Source organism: Glandiceps talaboti, chromosome 10, assembly GCF_964340395.1.
Source record: "Glandiceps talaboti chromosome 10, keGlaTala1.1, whole genome shotgun sequence".
Classification (NCBI taxonomy): domain Eukaryota; kingdom Metazoa; phylum Hemichordata; class Enteropneusta; family Spengelidae; genus Glandiceps; species Glandiceps talaboti.
Window position 1 is genome coordinate 7,635,001 of NC_135558.1, and position 21,449 is coordinate 7,656,449.

A 21,449-nucleotide genomic window follows, 5' to 3' on the forward strand; every position below is an offset into this window, starting at 1 on the left:
CTGCGTATTGTTATGTCATAGCTAATGGGTCAGCAACACTGCATTGAACATATCCTGCAATCAAGGATGAGGAGGGGAATCCAACATCTCTTCACTGTTGCTAAGCAACACACCTCAAATGAATAGGATCGTTGACATGATGATACCATGTACACATTAGGTATTGGTATAACTGTACACTTGTAAGAGATCCATCCAGCAAGTCATTGATATATGTGTTAACTGACGTAACCAAAGTTTGTAGCATGACTCCATGATCTATATATGTATGATGTACATAAAGCATCTTTTTTTTTCCAATTTTAGATCAATTAAAACAACTGTGTGGTTCCGATAACACCCAATTTCATAATACATTGTACGGTGGGTGTGTATGATTTTTAAAAAATTTTGTAACTCATATTTTGGGGTCTGATTCAGGTTATGTTTTCAATTGTTTATCTAGAGCCCTTCCATATGGTCTTTGCACTATGGGTCACATGAGGCGATGACAAATTCAAATCACATTATTTCTTGTGTAACTTCGGAAATTTTTTCGATTATTCGATAATTTATTTGAATCACCTAAAAATAGTTTAAGGTAGGAACTAAAAAACTAGGTTAGGACGTGTTACCAGAACCAAACAATTTTTGTTGGGAGGCCTTATCTTTCACAAGATGAACTCCTTAAATATACCTACATGAAGTACATGTACATGTGCCATACTCTGTCTACTGTTACAATAGTTGCATGTTCTTCAGCGCTGGATTCATTTTAGCAAAAAAAATTTACATTGAAATAAATCACACTATGCTGTACTGTAAGCCTTATCATACATGTACTTCTATATTCAGTTGTCGTGAAATGTCAACAGCAGTTGCATTGAATACGGCAGACCGACTGCATAAGTTATTTACAAGTAGAGTCTACTTCCATTCTCCTTGCACGGTCTGTCTGACAATGTCCTAAATTGGCATTCTACCAAATTGTTCATGCAAGAAAATTAATTTCTTTTAAAAAGTACATAACAGGAAATCAAGTTTTTCAAATATTCATGACATATGGTCTGTATGAAATATACATGTACCTGAATTTCCTAGAGTATTATTAAGACTGAAAAAATATTGTCGATTTCGCTCCTGTAACTATAACTTAGCTGTTAAGGTGATTACGGGAATATACACAATGGAGCTCGCAATATACACAGTAATGGAGTCCACAATATACATGTAGTAATGGAGCCCGCAATATACACAGCAATGCAGCCTGCAATATACACAACAATGGAGCCTGCACTATACACAGCAAAAGAGCCTGCAATATACACAGCAATGGAGCCCATTATAATAGTCCTCAGTGAAACATACACTTGCAGTATCTTTGTACTCATATCAAAATTGGGATTTCCTTTGATTTATCCTCATTGTTATTTTCTTGTGTGTTTTTTCTTTTTCTTTTTTGTGGTTGTACTGTTCCATCATTTTGGACATTTCATCGTCCAACATGACCCTGTAGCAATCACAGAACACTTCGATTTTGTTAGTATTGTAAATTTCAAGTGGCTAGACTTGATTAGTTAATTATGGATGGATTAAGATTCAATTCAATTCAATTCAATTCAAAATACAAACGGTGCTTCACCTCTACCAAATTTCCCATATTCTATAAGCATTGTTCTATAATTCCAGCAAACCTCACCCACTTATTTGTAACAATTATCATTTAGTTTACAACATGTACAATTAATGGGATATACATAGGAGTAGTTTATTTATTATTGTGACATACAACTCAAAGAATTGCCAAGCTCAGTCGACTTATAAGTCACCACCCAGTCCAAATTACTTTATAGTACAAGAACAAGAAATAATACAAACTAAAGAGCCACAAGTATAAACTGGCAAGACAAATTTACTTATATCTCAATTCTCACGGGTTATAAAATATCATTTCTATGAATTTTGCAAGTTGTTTTATTGGCCTTGAAAAAAGGTAACTTAGTGTTTCTTCCTGTGTCATGGCCTGCAAATTATCAAGAATAGAACTCAATATTGTTAGGTTATATGGGGTATAGTGGTAGTTTGATATGGTTGTGAACAGAGACATGGCTGCTAGGTGATATATATGTACATGTATTACATTTATACCATGCATGTGCAAAGTTGAACAAGAAATTTGGAAAATATACTCTGGTCGTTCTATGTCACGACAACATGCATCCATGTCACAAAAATGTGTGTCTACGTCACTGGTTGTGCTGTGTTCGAAATATGAGTCAAAACGTTCAAAATTACCATTACTTTCTCTGATTTATTTTTATATTACTGTCGCTGGTATAATTATGTTATTTTCCAATATTTTTTTTCATTCAGCCTGAAAATAATCATGACCTAATGGTTGTCACTACTTGTCTATCGACTCATAGTGACAAAGCCCCTTAGGACACTCATATTTTCCTTGGCTGAACAAAGGAAAATGATGGGAAATAACATCTAATTGTACGTACACTTCCACAAAAAGACAAGATGGTAAACTAGTGTATACTTACATATATATTGTGAATATAGAAATCACTACATACATGTATGCAGTATTCAATGAATGAACGTGTAAAATCAGATACCACAGACTGTTTACAAAAATCAATGAATATGGATTCTTTGAAGATTTTACTTAACATTCTAACATTCAGGTACATTGCTCAATCTAGGGATGTAAGGTAAAGATTGTTTTTTCCTTGTGAGTCACCACACATTAAGAGCTAGGGGAACATCAAATTTTGGTACACCACTATAGACCTGAAATTGCTGTGTGTCAGTGATATGTCAAATTGGCTTAGAGGGTACTGTCACATACAATTAATATCAGTCTAGAAATGTATATTTGTAAGGTGAAAATAGTACCAATGGCATTGTAGCACAACTGTATTTGGCTGTTGCTATGGGCGTGGTCTTTTTGCTAGGCATATTTGCATATTTTCAAAATCTTTAGTCACTTGCCTACCCTTCCCAGTTTTCATCTTTGCAATATAAACCATCATTTGGATGTTGCTATGGGCATGGTCTTGTTGCTAGGCATATTTAAATACATGTTTTGATTCTTCATTCACTTGCCTACATGTACCTGTTTCTGTTGTTATCCTTATAATCTGCATTATCACTTCACTGTTGCTATGGGCATGGCCATGGTTGCTAGGGTCAGTTGTGTCAAAATGTTTTGAACAAAAATTGCAGATAACACCCCCCAGAAACATCCTACCAAGTTTCAGCCCCATTCCTGATAGAGATAAATTTTAGAGATAAATTTTTTGAACACAATTAGGATTTGTACATCTAATTTGCATAATATTGCCGATGGGATGATCATATTGTGACTACGTCTGCATGTACACACCCCTATACACAACCCCCATTAATTTTATCCCAATCTGCTCAGTAGTTTTGAAATACAGATGTTTTACCAAAAAGACAACTTGAGCTCTAATTTGCATATCGCTGATGGGCTCATCACGTCATACACAATCCTTAAACCACACAATCCTTAAACCGCACACCCCTAAGAACACTCCCACTAAGTTTCAGTCAAATCTGTTGAGTAGTTTTGGAATTATAGATTTTTGACCAAAAAGACACACTTTTAGCCCTAATCTGCATATCACTGATGAGATTATCATATCAAAAATATATCTTAATCTAAATACCTCTTAGAATGTTCCCACCAAATCTCAGTTACATCTGCTTAGTAATTTTGGAATTTTAGACTTTTGTCCAGTAAGGACCACCCTCATGGGTTCAGTATTAATGGAGGAGGAAACCAAAGTACCCGGGGAAAAACCTGTGCTGTTCGGTAGGATCAAACTGAATGACACTCTTCTCACTTACAGTGTGGTAAATTTAATCAAAGCCTGAATGGGGTTCGAACCCCGACTGTAGTGGTAAGAGCCAATTGGTTTAACCACTCGGCCACTCGGCCACCGACAACCCTGTCCCTGATGCGATCATTTTCATTTGAACGATTTCCCATCTGCACGCCCTAAGTAATGTCCCAACCAAAACGCACACACACACACCCACCCACCCACCCACCCACCCACCCACCCACACACACACACACACACACACACACACACACACACACACACACACACACACACACACACACACACACACACACACACACACACACACACATTTCACCATGCCTATAGCACTAATGAACCAGGTTTTCTTACGAGTTAACCTCGCAGTAAAGAGCTAGGGGAAACACCAAATTTGGTCACAAGAAATTATTTCGCACAGTGGTGCATCAAATTGGCTTAGAGGGTACATGTACTATCAGATACACTTTTCAATCAAACGTATTATAGAAATTGCTTCGCGCAGTGGTGTGTCAAATTGACTTAGACGGTACTGTCAGGTACACTGTTCAATCATATAATGTGTTAATGGTAAAACCTATATTGCATCTGTTAGAAATACAATGAGGTAGGGTGAAGTTGTCAAAATGATTGTGAATGTAGCACTCAGTCGTAAGATTCATGCATTATCACATTGAAGTCTATAGGTGTAAATTGAATTCTATAACACCCTGTATGATTACAACTACACACTACTCAATCTAAAGTGAGAAATCAGAGCCCCATGTGTATATTGTCAGATAAATTATGTACTGACACTCTTTTTAAATCAATATTTGTTATCTCTGTCAATCTACGTACTATAGCAGAATCAAACTATATTTTTAACAAGAATATATGTTCATGGACTCTGGGTTCATAGTATCTAACTACTCACAGTCAAGAAATGTGTAGAACTTGGCTTGTGTGCAGTATAATATATAATATTATCTACATGATATAGAATTTGAAACAAGTTTCAAATGAAAATTTCTACTCACGGAGTCAAAACATTTCTTGGAGGCGATTCCCAAATTTTAGCTGTCATCTCATCAGCATCGTCAGTTATATGTTACTACAATGGATATTATGATGCCGACAAGCATCAGAAATAATTTGGGATTTACTTCTAAGAAATTGTGTGACTCTGGGTAGAAATTTTTTCATATGAAACTTGCATTTATATTTATTATACCGCACACAAGCCAAGTTTCACACATTCAAACAGAAAATATAGGATCTATATCCTGGGTTTTCTATATCCCTGCAACGAGTGTCTAGTTATTGGTTTTGCTGTCCTCAAAATATGAATGTCAGAACACTCAAAATCGTGACTGTTTGCCAAATTTCCATGAATCACGGTAGGGTAACTATAAGTATAATTACACTATTCCTCATTGATAGTTTTCTGCATTCAGCTACATGTACAATTGTAATAATATATTGTAAAGGTTATGTTCTTACGAGTCAAAGATGAGAAGAAGCCAGGTCCCTTAGGTCACTTCTGTGTTCCTTGCCTTAAAGGTACACAAGCTGTAACTGTAGGGGGTATTATTTTATAAATCAGAAAACCAACAATGTATTCGCTGAAAATTGTTAATATACAAATATAGGCAATAATCAGACACTATACACGTCAATCAGATGTCTGTTTTTTATCTACAAGTGTATAAATAATATAGCAATAAGTTGAAATTGTGATTCATTGGGCTTCTGATTTTTTGGTGCAAACTAAAAAAATCAAATTTGATTAGATGTATTGCACCATACTATGTGACCTGTTATATAAAAATGTTACCCACACATGATTCAATACTGTGTACAATACTTGGATTAAAATCATTATCTAACAAAACAAACTGTTACCAAAAATGTTCCACTTGTACAAATGTAGCTAGTACATGTACATACATTTTATATTAAACAACACTTAACAATATTGGAAAATAACTACACAAATCAGGAACAATTCAAATTTATTTCTTGTCCTTGGGCCTTGATAACAAACATCTCACACAACTGACAATTCTGCTAGTGAGAATTTATTCATTTTGAATAAATCATAAAAGCTTGGATTTTTGAAACACTATGCTCACGACGCAACACACAGCCTGGGGAAAAAAAATAAAGTTTGGACAAACACAGAGTTTACCAAATCTATCAAACAGATTTAAGATCAATACATTAAATGGTTATATGTACGTACAATTAAAGGGAATTATCCTCTATAAATTTCAGTAGGAACAGTTGCCATTAATAAACAACTGCGTAAACCTCCACCAAGATGTACCAGACATACATGTATGCATGTAGTATTAAAAGCTACCAAATTCCACCAATCACAACAGACATCAGAAAGTACCTATTCTTCCCCAGAACTATCACAATTTACCACCAGACATACTGTGTAAGTTACACTTACAATAGATTCCCTTGAAGCTTTCAAGTTACAAGTGGCATCACAATTCAACAAACAATAATGTAATAATTATTTATCTATTTATTTATTTATTTTCAATTTACATTACTGTATAAGTCACACATCACTTTTCCACTCATGAGCAATATTTTCAGTATATGTGTGGACAGTCATATAAGGAGAAGATGCTATAGCTAACTTCTTGAAAATATATTTCAGAAATTTCAATTGAAACAAATATATATAAAATTATATACATTATATACATCATTAGTCAACACAAATTATCAGAAACAATAGATAAAATAAACCTAACATTGACAGCAACTTAAATATTGACAATCAACAAAATATAAAAACATGTAGTCTCATTTTAACCATACTCACATCGCTGGGGGATTTGCTACAAGACTAGTCTGGGGAGACCACATTCCAACTACCCTACACCGGAAGTTACATAGCACATTTCTTCCAAGTCATGAAAAATGGGCTTACAAGGCCTGTTTGTAGTAATTAAGATGTACATGTATAACAGTTGCTTGAGAAGAGATAAACTGTCATGAAAGACCAATTAAAATCGTTCAGTCTGCAATGTTGGACGTGAGGTATTCCCCAGCATGCACTGCTCTAGGGGCTAATTCTTGCACGGGTCAGTTAGAATTCAGTTTCCCCAACTTCTCGCTTGGGGAGGTCTTGTAGGCAGAGCCCTAGTGGTGAGAGTCTGGGTAACTGAGACCAAAAAACATGAGGTATATATACATGTATGCTCCTCTATAACTAAACAACTGAATGTATTATAGGAGGTAAAATAAATTTTGCTGACAGGAAATTGTATCTCTCTATTGGGACTCTGAAGTAGCTTTTAAAGTACAGTGCTTGGAGGCATGGCAGACAGATCAAAGGAAATGGTACATCTTCACGCACATATGCACGCACTCACACATACACATACATGTACACACACACGTACATGCACACACACATATGGAATGCACACACACATACACACACACACACACACACACACACACACACACACACACACACACACACACACATGCCTATAACACTACTGAACGTCAGTTCAGTTGTGCTAAAAATGAATAATGATAAAAAATACACCAACATGAGATGTTAAGTCTTTTAAAACCATGTTCCACTTGTCAAATCAAAAACATAGGCATTGCATTAATTCACTAGATTCCCACAGTCTGCAGTTTAAAAAACGTCTAGATAAGTATGCCAATTTACAATGTATATTCTATACAAGTATATGTATATAGTTTATGTAACAAGAACATAAACCAGTAACTGATCAAGATGACAAATGATATCATATGCTATAGAACTGTAACAAGTACATGTATCAGATGTCATTCTCTTTATTCATAACACAATCTGGCAATAAAATGGACCTGTTTTCTACTTTGATCTCTATATTTGATAGTGCGTCTTCGTTACACTATATGAATACTGATACAGGATTTATTGGAACGGAGACTGTAAGTCTTTGTAGGACAATGTACTTCTCCATATAGATCCTACAGAAATAATGTGATGTTGTGTGTGAAGGTACAATGTATACATGTACATGTGTGTGTGTGTGTGTGTGTGTGTGTGTGTGTGTGTGTGTGTGTGTTTGTGTGTGTGTATGTATGTGTGTATGTGTGTATATGTACAAATTACAATACATGTATGTATGTATGTATGTATGTATGTATGTATGTATGTATGTATGTATGTATGTATGTATGTATGTATGTATGTGTGTATGTACATGTATGTATGTATGTATGCATGTATGCATGTATGTATGTATGTATGTATGTATGTATGTATGTATGTATATATGTATGTATGTATGTATGTATGTGTGTGTATGTATGTGTGTGTATGTATGTATGTATGTATGTATGTATGTACATGTATGTATGTATGTATGTATGTATGTATGTATGTATGTATGTATGTATGTATGTATGTATGTATGTTGTATGTATGTGTGTGTATGTATGTGTGTGTATTTACGTATGTATGTATGTATGTATGTATGTATGTATGTATGTATGTATGTATGTATGTATGTATGTATGTATGTATGTATGTATGTATGTATGTATGTATGTATGTATGTTGGTAATTACAAATGTAGGTAGGTTAGGTACTTGTAGAGTGGGAGGGTATGTGTGTAGGTAGGTAGCAATTAAGGTACATGTAAGCACCAGGGTATACTGTAGGCAGGTAGGTAGGTACATGTAGGTAGGTAACCATGGTAAAAGCCAACCACATCTTTGGGTAGGCCAATAACAGATAAATCAAAACAATATTGCACTTTTTATCCTATTTTCCATTTATTATTGAATGATTCCTTGGGGTATGGATTATGAGGCCGCGAGTATAAATTTGTTGATAATACCTTTATAAATAATGCATGTAGAAAATCAGAGAATAATTCGTAGAAGAAACATTTAGGCTCTAAAGATGTTGGGTGCTGTTGGGTAAAACTTGTTACACTAAATTTTAATCTATATACATGTATAATATCCCATCTGCTATGTGTTCATCACTGTACACCACCAGCCTCTTTTATGGCACCGTCTAAAACGAGCCACCAATATTCTCGTTATTTCGCAGTGTCACGAAAGAAATAACAGCTCTGGTTTGCGAGAATGCTATCTGTAGTGAAAGACTCCTAACTAATATTAAGGGTAACACTGATTGATGTGAACTACATGTATACATTTATATATAGTACACTTGGACATGAAGCACTTTGCCGATGGTAAAGTGAACCCTAGTTAGTGAACTACAGTACTGTCGACACAAAGCACTTTGTAAGGTTAACTCTAGTTAAACGGTGTAGCAAACTACTGTAACAGTACTGTTGACAGGAAGTACTTTGTAAGGTTAACTCTAGTTAAACGGTGTAGCAAACTACAGTACTATCGACAGGAAGTACTTTGTAAGGTTAACTCTAGTTAAACGGTGTAGCAAACTACAGTACTATCGACAGGAAGTACTTTGTAAGGTTAACTCTAGTTAAACGGTGTAGCAAACTACAGTACTGTTGACAGGAAGCACTTTGTAAGGTTAACTCTAGTTAAACGGTGTAGTGAACTACAGTACTGTGGACAGGAAGTACTTTGTAAGGTTAACTCTAGTTAAACGGTGTAGTGAACTACAGTACTGTTGACAGGAAGCACTTTGTAAGGTTAACTCTAGTTAAACGGTGTAGTGAACTACAGTACTGTTGACAGGAAGTACTTTGTAAGGTTAACTCTAGTTAAACGGTGTAGTGAACTACAGTAATGTGGACAGGAAGTACTTTGTAAGGTTAACTCTAGTTAAACGGTGTAGTGAACTACAGTACTGTTGACAGGAAGTACTTTGTAAGGTTAACTCTAGTTAAACGGTGTAGTGAACTACAGTACTGTGGACAGGAAGTACTTTGTAAGGTTAACTCTAGTTAAACGGTGTAGTGAACTACAATACTGTGGACAGGAAGTACTTTGTAAGGTTAACTCTAGTTAAACGGTGTAGTGAACTACAGTACTGTGGACAGGAAGTACTTTGTAAGGTTAACTCTAGTTAAACGGTGTAGTGAACTACAGTACTGTCAACACAAAGCACTTTGTAAGGTTAACTCTAGTTAAACGGTGTAGTGAACTACAGTACTGTTGACAGGAAGTACTTTGTAAGGTTAACTCTAGTTAAACGGTGTAGCAAACTACAGTACTATCGACAGGAAGTACTTTGTAAGGTTAACTCTAGTTAAACGGTGTAGCAAACTACAGTACTGTTGACAGGAAGCACTTTGTAAGGTTAACTCTAGTTAAACGGTGTAGTGAACTACAGTACTGTTGACAGGAAGTACTTTGTAAGGTTAACTCTAGTTAAACGGTGTAGCAAACTACAGTACTGTTGACAGGAAGCACTTTGTAAGGTTATTTCTAGTTAAACGGTGTAGTGAACTACAGTACTGTTGACAGGAAGTACTTTGTAAGGTTAACTCTAGTTAGTGAACTACAGTACTGTCGACACAAAGCACTTTGTAAGGTTAACTCTAGTTAAACGGTGTAGTGAACTACAGTACTGTTGACAGGAAGTACTTTGTAAGGTTAACTCTAGTTAAACGGTGTAGCAAACTACAGTACTATCGACAGGAAGTACTTTGTAAGGTTAACTCTAGTTAAACGGTGTAGTGAACTACAGTACTGTTGACAGGAAGTACTTTGTAAGGTTAACTCTAGTTAAACGGTGTAGTGAACTACAGTACTGTTGACAGGAAGTACTTTGTAAGGTTAACTCTAGTTAAACGGTGTAGTGAACTACAGTACTGTTGCCAGGAAGTACTTTGTAAGGTTAACTCTAGTTAAACGGTGTAGTGAACTACAGTACTGTTGACAGGAAGCACTTTGTAAGGTTAACTCTAGTTAAACGGTGTAGTGAACTACAGTACTGTTGACAGGAAGTACTTTGTAAGGTTAACTCTAGTTAAACGGTGTAGTGAACTACAGTACTATCGACAGGAAGCACTTTGTAAGGTTAACTCTAGTTAAAGTTAACGGTGTAGTGAACTACAGTACTATCGACAGGAAGCACTTTGTAAGGTTAACTCTAGTTAAAGTTAACGGTGTAGTGAACTACAGTACTATCGACAGGAAGCACTTTGTAAGGTTAACTCTAGTTAGTGAACTACAGTAGTGTCAACACGAAGCCCTTTCATAAGGTTAATTCTGATTGGTTAGTGAACTACAATGCATGTACATTTAGACATGAAGCACTTTGTAAAGTTAACTCTGGTTGGTTAGTGAACTACATTCCATTAGACATGAAGCTTAAGTGAACACTGATTGGTTAGTGAACTACATGTGTCCATTACAGGATAGTCAAAACATTTTGTAAGGTTCACTCTGATTGGTTAGTTTATAACAGAAAACTATATCTGTTACCTTTATTGTGAGTAATTGTAATACAAAAGTACCATTACATATATGCTTTCTAATCAGTAAGAAACTGTAATGAATTTATGTCTCAAATTATAAGACCTATCTCTGCTCACTTTAAATGAAAAGATTGAAAAAACTCAATGAAAGAAACAAGAATGTGACTTGAAAAGTAATGAAGATATGATTAGGCCAAGGTTAATTCAAAGACAAGGCCACATACATGTAAAGTGTATCTTGAAATTGGCAAATAAGGATACAACATATTTTTCATGGGCATGTGTAGTAAGTGATACAGGAACACACCCACAAAGTTCTACAAATCTTTCATTTCAATCTAATGTACAATTGAAGATCAAATCATAAAAGAAATTCACTTTTTACAGTAAATATACATTGGATACGGATGGAAATCATACTCAGGTGACGTAATGCAACTTTCATATACAGTGTTCCATAATTCATAATATAAGTGCTTTAATATTTGAAACAAATATACATAGAATGAAATGATGAAAAACTTTTCATATCATAAATGCAGTTACGAAAATTTGCTTTGAGGGCTAGTCATCTAATATGCATTGTCAGTAATTTCTGAGAGAGGTATAGTGTTATTTGTATGTATGTCTATTACCATGGCAACCATCCATACTATATACAAGTAGTAAACGAAGGCCAGTTGCACAGCAATATCTGGAGAGTTAGATTTCATAACCATAGCAACAATACAAACTCAACAAGTTTCACCAGAGGAAAAGTTCTTGATTGTAGCATTTCCGCCCTAGAAGATTTAACATAATACTACTTATTGAGTGATAGCTGGTTGCATAAATCAGAAATCATCAACTTCTCATATTTCATGAAAAATAATGACAGGATTCTCCGAAGGCTATCATACGATTTGGTTGGTTTCACTCTCAGAACTAATACTTTTACATAAGGAGAATTCACTTCAGTTTTATATAATATACAACTTCAGAGCTTCACCATTACCTTGCTGCTTGCAGGAAGAACAGTGACAATATAGGGACTCTTGCACACTACAATGATTAACAGAAACAACTACATGTACATGATGCTTTGGTTTCTTACAAAAATACAAGTGAATCTAGACTACATTTAGTACATGTGCAATGTATATATTTTTTTTACTGCCCATTTGGGTCCATGCATTTGCATAAGTCAGAAGTCTTGGGCATAGGCCTAACAAAAGAAATTGCGCGTGGTTCCAATTACGCTCAATATTAGAATAGGTGGGGTACAAATGTTGGTCGATTTTCCATTTTATTTTTCTATTTTACTTTTTTCATTTGTGAGTGTCTAGTTCAGGTAGTTATGTTTTCCATTGTTTTCCATATGGTCTCTGTGTTATTGGTTTCTTCTTATCAGATTTCTCAAAAATGTTTTCCATCAATTAGTTAGTTGTTGTGTCTTTGAGTACCTTATGTCAGCATGCAATCTGAAAATGGTTGTTTTATTCATTTGAGAAAGCAACTTTTTAAACGTATCAAAGCCTTTCATAAAACATTCAACATTTGATGGCACTATCAGACAATAGTCATGACATTGACTAAACATCCTAGACAGACACATGCCAAGGACTTTATTTACCACTATAAAGGCACCAAACTTAACCCGACCAGAATTCAACATACATTGTACGCACATACGCATGTGTTTGTTTTGAAATACATCACTTGTTAACTTGTACTCATTCGGGAAGACTCATACAGTCAAGGCACGTGGTGATGTGATATTTGCATATGAATGCTATACCATGTGAATATATTAGCTTTTAGCGGTTTCTGGAGATGACACATGGATTTTCGAAATAGAACAAGTTTCATTAATCATAAAACAGCCTTAAACGACATTTTCTAGAAACCACGAAAGGAAAATCATGGGAAAATCAATGATACAACAACCTGACTTGAGATCATGTGAAAATATACTAATTTGTACGTACATAATACCATGAGGCCAATTACTTCCAAAGTATGTCAGAGAGTAGGCAATACGTAATAGACTGACTCATTACATGCAACTCATGAAGATAGTTTTGGAACCGCATTCTCCTCAGTGATTCTGTAACCCACGATGATAGAAATGTTTCATCCACAAAGCATATTCTTAAAATTTGTAACTTGAATGAATGATTGAATGAATGAATGCTGGCATCAACTACAAAATGTAGGGGCCTGTAAACATTTTTAAAGATGATAACACAATGAAGTACACATCCACCAATATTAGCTTACAATTTACAAATTGTGAAAAAATAGTGTTTGAATGGTGTTGTGATAGGCCTTTCAAAATATAAACTTCTCATCATCATGCTATTATTTCAATTTTCTTTCCATAAAACTAGGTCTGCATGCATCATATGCATTGACGGGGCCAGGGTTATGCGGCATACACATAATGGCAAATATGTAACGGCCGGAAACACTGGTAAATAAGAACCTCAATCATGAAATATTGTTGGCAAGTACATGTACTAGGTTTGTCATTCAGGCATGAGAGAAATGTTTGTTCACTTGCCCAAGGGCAAGTACTCAGAAAAGTTAACTTCAACCCCTGCACGTGTACATTATCAAGTATTTCCAGGAATTTCCTGCAATGAATATACTTTCTTGAACAAGGACAACACACAAATTAAATGACCTTAAGTTATTTGTAAGTTACAGATAATATCTACATAGGTTAAAATAATAGTAACCATATGCTTCACTTCTACATGATGTATTACTTTTCTAGATTGTTAGCATGACTACTGGTACTGGCATATTAGTTAAATATCCTTAATAAATGTATTACCATAGTCTGTAAGATGCATGTCGTGCTGCCCTCGTTATAGCCAATACATGTAGCACAACACATTGTATCTTACAGATTGTCTTGTTTATAGTGTTATGAAAGTAAAGAAGTGCCTTCAAGACAATACCCCAAGACAGACCAGTATTTCCAAGAATTATATAGTTTTAAACTGCAATTACGGGATTGAACTGTCTTGCCTAGAACGGTGTATCCCACAATATATTTGCAATCAGCGTATCAGGTTTCAACTAAAATCACGTTTGTGACCCAAATTGAATACCACGGATCCGGATCAATTCAAATCATTTTGCTGCATTGTAAGAAAAATCTCTTTCTCAATAAATTCCCAACTGTACAAAAAACCAACCTGCTGATCAGTTTTTGACTTCAAAAGTACCATTTTTGACCCAGATCATCTTGCCTCCAGCACTGATTTATTAAGGCACCCCAGGAAACATGCTCCCTACCAAACATCAAACAATTTACTCAGCAGTGTTTTGATGAAGTCTTTCACCAAATAATTACATTTTTAGACCCAAAATACATACTACACTTTGGCTCATCACATCACCTTGTTTCAATTAGTTGAAAATGGATTGAGAGAATTCCCATTAAAGACTGACCCAATCAGGCATGTAGCTTTACAGTTTACGTATTCTTACGAAAGTCACATTTGTCAATGATATACATTTTACATGTACAAATTCAATGTATACATGTGTACTGTACATGCCCAATGGTTTACTTCAACTTTACTCTGAACAATCTCCCAGTGACACTCACTGTGTCTGCTTTGTATATATACATGTATGTATGTGTATCATGTCTGTCAGTTGTGTGATGTGTGTGTGTGTGTGTGTGTGTGTGTGTGTGTGTGTGTGTGTGTGTGTGTGTGTGTGTGTGTGTGTGTGCGCATGCATGTACATGTATGTGTGTGTTAATACTGGTATGTTATGTTGAGGCATGTGCAAGGGTGTATGTGTGCGTGTTGAATACAAGGGTGTGTGCAATATATATTTGTGCATGTACATGTATGAGTGCATTGAGTGCGAGGATGTGTGTCAATGTATGTATGTACATGTATGTATGTGTACATTTGATGATTTGTATGTGTATGTGTATGTTTGTGTGTATATTGTGAGAAAATAATAGGAAATGTTCTATATCTGCAGATTTTACAAATGAATATCTGAATAAATCATTTTTACATCACTGACTCTGAATGGGTTTTGACTTTAATTGTAAAATTTGTATATGGTAAGTATGTAAATGTTTGAAGGGTTCACTTGAAGGAAAAAGTTTTTTTCATTAATTGTTAATTTCTGTTCAGAAACAAAGTTTTGTTTGAAAGTTCGAAGTAACTGGCTAGGTTTTCATGGTGTATGACCCCAAGGTGGGTATGTGTGAAATGGATTATTGCTATGATCTAAACTCTAAAACTATAATTACATTACAAATTAAACTATTATAATATATACCAGAAACTAGTTCAAATCTCATCTTCTGTCATTCATTTTGATTGATTGATGAAATCCTTGAAGAGAAATTCAATTCATTTCCATTAAACTGACACCTGATAATGTTGTAGTTGTCATATTGACTAGAGGCTACAATTTAGTATCATGCTTCCTGCCTAACATGTACGTCATGCCAGCAACCAAAGACAATTGAAGTCTCCTCAAAAGACAGAAATTCATCCTCCCCTCTCCCGTGTCGCCAAACACATAAGAAATGTTACAATTTGTAAAACCTGGTTGTAGGCTACAATTAATAATATTAGTATCTTGTTTCCATGGTAATGCCAACGACAAAAGAAAACTACTGGTAAGCAGATATCCCCTCCTCCCTCAAGTCACAAACCATAGCAAAAGTAAGACTTCATAGACGACATACATGTACATCCTGGATTCCATAATATCCTCAAAAGGAAAAGTCCTCACGGAAAGACAAAAATACTCCTCCCTACACCTCCCCCCACTCCCTCCCACCTCCTTGTCACCAACTGAATAAAAAAAGCTCATCATAAAATTAGAACTACCGGTATTACATCGCCAACTCCGCTGATTGTCCTTCGAATACACATATATTAAGGCCTTAAGGGGACTGTTAGACAAAAAAATAGTGAAGACATACAACACAATCTTGAATGAATCTGTCATAGTGTCAATCAGAACAAAAGGAAAATACTTCCCAGAAGACACAGAAACATCATTGGAATTAATGAAATAAATGTGACACAAGTTGATTTAATAAATAGACAGAAATAATAGTGGTACATTATTTTGTATTTGATATTTGACCTTGAAGGTTGAGGTCAATTCACAACAATCTGAAAAGAACATTGAACTTGGACAATACAAGTTTGAATTTTACAAGTCATTTGATATATACCATGCACAAGACAAGTTGGACCGAAAAATTTCATTCGGCCGGAAAATACTCGTGACCTAAGGTCTTGTATTATCCTTGGCTGAATGAAGGGAATAATGTCTACTTATAAAAGCAGTAAATGATAACAATTTCTGAGGTATCTCTTTTGTGCCATGACATAGTCTGTCATGTACTTAAAAAATTTTTGCTTTTTGTTTTTGTAATTTTTTGTAATTTATATTTCTTTGTTTTTAATTTATTTGTTATATGGTTTCCTGGATGTTTTAAAACTTAATTTTGCAATACTGTAACTTCCTATCACAGACATGTGCAGTGTTCTGATTTGGCATACATTTCGACATCACCCTTTTATAGTGGAACCCCTCTCAACATGTACATTGTATGAAAACCATGGAAAAAACCCTGAATGCAATTTAAGAAATCATTTTTTTGTCTGTTTTAGTAAAGGATACACAAAATACCCTCACACCCTGGATCATATTGAAAAATCATAAGCAGTTTTCCTTTCACTTAGCCAGGGTAAAAGATCTCCCTACTGCGTCATGTCACTTGTTTCCATGGAGACAATTACCTGAAGCATTTCATACAAAGCTTTCCATGAACCTGATTGAAAGGTTTAGAAAATTTGTGAAGGGACCAAGAAGGGGTGAATTACGTATGATGACACTGATGAGGATACTCAGGTGTGCGTCAGATAACAGCAATTTTTATCTGTATGATGGGTACCATTCAAATATGACAAAATAAGGAGCTCAATGACATCATCAATGACATCATCAATGACATCACTGTTACACTTACATAGTATCCGTGTACAATGTACATTGTATGCTTTGAGGGTTGACATTCACTGGCAGAAATGTACCACAGCATTAGATTCAAGTATCATCCTTCATACGAAATTTCTTATAATTAAGACCTGCACTGTAGTTCGGATTACATGCATTCAAAATCTAGCTGAGTTCAAAAATTATTATAAACCTTATAAAACTGAGGAAATTCATATAAATTTTGTTATCCTATAGCACACAGGCACATGTACACACACTGACACACATACACACACAAAGACACACACACATATACATATACATATACAAATCATTAAATGTACACATACAAAAAACATACATACACTGACACACATCTTCGCACTCAATGCAATCATACATGTACATGCACACATACATGTATATATTGCACACACCCTTGTACATGTATTCAATACACACACATACACCCTTGCACATGCCTAAACATAACATACCAGTATTAACTCACACATACATGTACATGCATGCGCGCACACACACACACACACACACACACACACACATCACACAACTGACAGACATGATACACATACATACATGTATATACAAAGCAGACACAGAAGACACACATATGTACACAGTGACACATACACACACACACACACACACACACATGCACACACACCATTCGCACGGTAAATTGTACATGTGCATACTGATATTTACATGCAAACTACATACATACATACATACAGACAGACAGACAGACAGACAGACAGACAGACATACACATAAACAGACACAGACACAGACACACAAACACAAACAGAAACAGACAAACAGACACACACCATTTACATGGTAAATTGTACATGTATGATGTACATGTGCATACTGATATTTACTACATACATGTACAATGTATGGCACTGTACATGTTTAATGTAGTATTTACTTCATCCTACAAATTGACTCCCTTCCTACATTGTACAATTACTAAATGTCATCTAATTCAGAACTACAAATGTACTTCCTCTAATTTTCTGAAAACCACTTTTCCTGAAATCTTAATTCTACTACATCTGAATGCCACTGCTCCATTACTTTATGCTTCCTTTCTAAATTATGGATAACATATTCTGTGATGAAAAGCCTCCTCTTCATTTACAATTTTCATGATTTTCATAGCATGGTTACTTTACATGTACTTCTATGAATACAGTAAATATAAACCCTGTAGTCTAATAATGGGTTCACAAATTAAAATAACATTTAGATGCAAAATACCAAGGGTTACTTACTTATATAACAATGTCTACAAAGTCAGCCTTGTGTCTGATATTTCTTTTACCAGGACACAGGCTGCTACTACAGATCTTGAACATTTACATAGCAATGACTATTACCTTCATTTATCACGAAATACATTTGTATATATACAAATAATACAAAAGACATGCTCATACTATTTTATTTATTCTGTTCAATTCTTTCATTTTTTTCTCCTATTTCTACCTGAATTGTTAAATTGCATCAATTTATGTCCTATACAACCCTGTGAAATATGTTTGTCTGACTGTCTGTCCATCTGTCTTTGTATGTATGTATGTATGTATGTATGTATGTATGTATGTATGTATGTATGTATGTATGTATGTATGTATGTATGTATGTATGTATGTATGTATGTATGTATGTATGTATGTAGGTAGGTAGGTAGGTAGGTAGGTAGGTATGTAGGTATGTAGGTATGTATGTATGTATGTATGTATGTATGTATGTATGTATGTATGTACATGTATGTATGTATGTATGTATGTATGTATGTATGTATGTATGTATGTATGTATGTACATGTATGTATGTATGTATGTATGTATACATGTATGTATGTATGTATGTATGTATGTATGTATGTATGTATGTATGTATGTATGTATGTATGTATGTATGTATGTATGTATGTATGTATGTATGTATGTATGTATGTATGTATGTATGTACAAGTATCATTATGACAATATAAGGTTGGAGAATCCCAGTGTCTGAACAGGTGAAAACTTAAATTGAGTAAAATGGGCAAAGTTTTTCATACAGCATCCTGTAATTTTGTTTGGAAACCCCATAAGTAACTAGTTAAACTGAGGTAGATTTTACCCAATTACTGCCCTTGGCAAAAGAAAGTGCAAGTGATAATGGAGAAATTAAGCTATTAGAGTTTGAGCCTAAAACTTTTGATATGATTACCACCCACTGTGATTATTAAAGAGGACTATTGGTGCATGGAGACTAAGAATCTGAAAAGTACATGACTGATAAAACAAATAGTTTAAAAGAAATAATCTATTGGGATGATCATCACTGCTTCAAGGATAACGCCCACCTACTGTTATGAAACTTTGCTTTTTCTATGTTTTGGGGAATGATGATACTGTAATGATGGCGACAGCTGCCTGGTTGGCAAGGATGGCACTAGCACCATGCTTTCTCTAAGTGGGAGAACACTATCTGATTGTCTTACAATATGACTGTTCAAGGTTTGCTCAAAGGTTGTGATTCATAGATTGTGTCAAACACAAAACAAGAAATATTCTGGTCATGTTCAAAGTTGTGGTAATATGCCAATAATGTACTGCAGCCACACAAGAAATGGATATGTAATTCCAACCTTCTTATCCCTGCCAACACTAAAATTGTAACATCAACTATGAAAATGTTACCAATGTACCATAATGAAAATTTATACTCAGAGTCAAAAAATTTCTTGGATGCCCTTCCACGCAATTTTTTGTATGACTCTCAGCGAGTAGCAATTTTCATTACTTAACTATGAACAAGAGTCCATGAACATTCATTCTCACGTTACAAAAGTAAATGTGCGAACGGAAAATTTTTCTGGAATTGTGATATTAAAATTTGTATTTCGAAAATAGCCACTTGTCAGTCTTAGGATAAATGTAAAAATCATAATTTGAGACAAAGAAACATTACTGATAAGTACTCTAGCACCTGTGCCCATCCACATATGTTTCCCACCATTCTATCTCCTTTATAACAGGACAGCACAGATCTAAGGCTCATCAAAATGATAACCACATTACATTGCACAAAAAATGAATCAAAGCATTTGTAAAAAATGTACAAACTCCAACACTATTATTTTCCATAGTATTTTTAAAAAAATTTTTTAGTTCATATTTTTCCATAATGTAGTAAAGAAACATATATACATGTACATGCCATATTTGCCAAATTTAACAATCACATAAATATTTCAATACTATAAAAAAAAAAAAAATGTCTGCAATGTTAAATATTATTTATACTCTATACATTTTGTATAACAGTGTTTTGAGGTTATGTATGATAAAAAATACAATAAGAGTTTCTTAATAATAATTAGTGACCGAAGCCACACATTTTACATCTGCCAGACGCCAGTTGCTAGTTGTGCTATATATGTAACCAATATGACCAGACTATGTCTGCATTTAAAAATATATATGATTTTATTGATGGATTCTATGTGAAATGTAACCATGCATAACATTAAAGAACGAGAGTTTGATAATGAAAATATTAATTTAACAATATTAAATCTGTATTATATTGAGATGTACAAGGTTTTTTTATGGATTATCTCCCCAATCACTGCTGCACCATATCCTTTCTAATTGCAATGATGCGTATATAATACAATTTTAATTACAGCTGTTCTGCATCATTATATGATTTGTGTTATATAATCCTGATGTCGTATATTTGCCGATTTACAAACTTTACTTTTAGAAACTGCAATTTGAATTGGCGGTTTCAAGCAGTTTCTTCATTAACACGAAAAGATAATTATTTTTATTTATTTTTATATTTGATCGAGGTCGAGGATTTGACGGCAACATATTCGTATATTCCTCCATATTTTAAGAAAAATTCCAGACGCAAGGACGTGTCTCTATGAAAAGAACCGCTTAAATGTGATATTGATAACAGCTCATTTTTTTTCTTTACACATAATATGAATGAAGAAGTAATAAGAAAATTTGACCAACCTTGTTACTCGCCATTGCATTGACTGAGATATCACAGAAACGTCACTTGTCTTCGAGAAATCTTAAAACAACGGGAACATAAATCAGAATCAGTTGACTTAATACATGGCAAGACAGTGAGTCACAGAATGATAACAGTGTCGGTGGTTGTTCTTTGCCAGACTTGTTGAAAACCTGTC

The 21,449-nt window shown here is 34.6% G+C and overlaps 1 protein-coding gene across 2 annotated transcripts in view; it reads right to left on the bottom strand.

The window, feature by feature from the left end:
* The window catches only part of LOC144440880 (G-protein-signaling modulator 2-like), a 124,569-nt gene extending 103,170 nt beyond the window's left edge, over positions 1 to 21,399 (bottom strand). For both annotated transcript variants that reach the window (XM_078130320.1, XM_078130319.1), the window contains exon 1: positions 21,271 to 21,399. In XM_078130320.1, the coding sequence (XP_077986446.1) occupies positions 21,271 to 21,285 (15 nt within the window). In that variant the 5' untranslated portion in view covers positions 21,286 to 21,399. The remainder of the gene's footprint in view (positions 1 to 21,270) is intronic.
* Between the last annotated feature and the right edge of the window lie 50 nt (positions 21,400 to 21,449).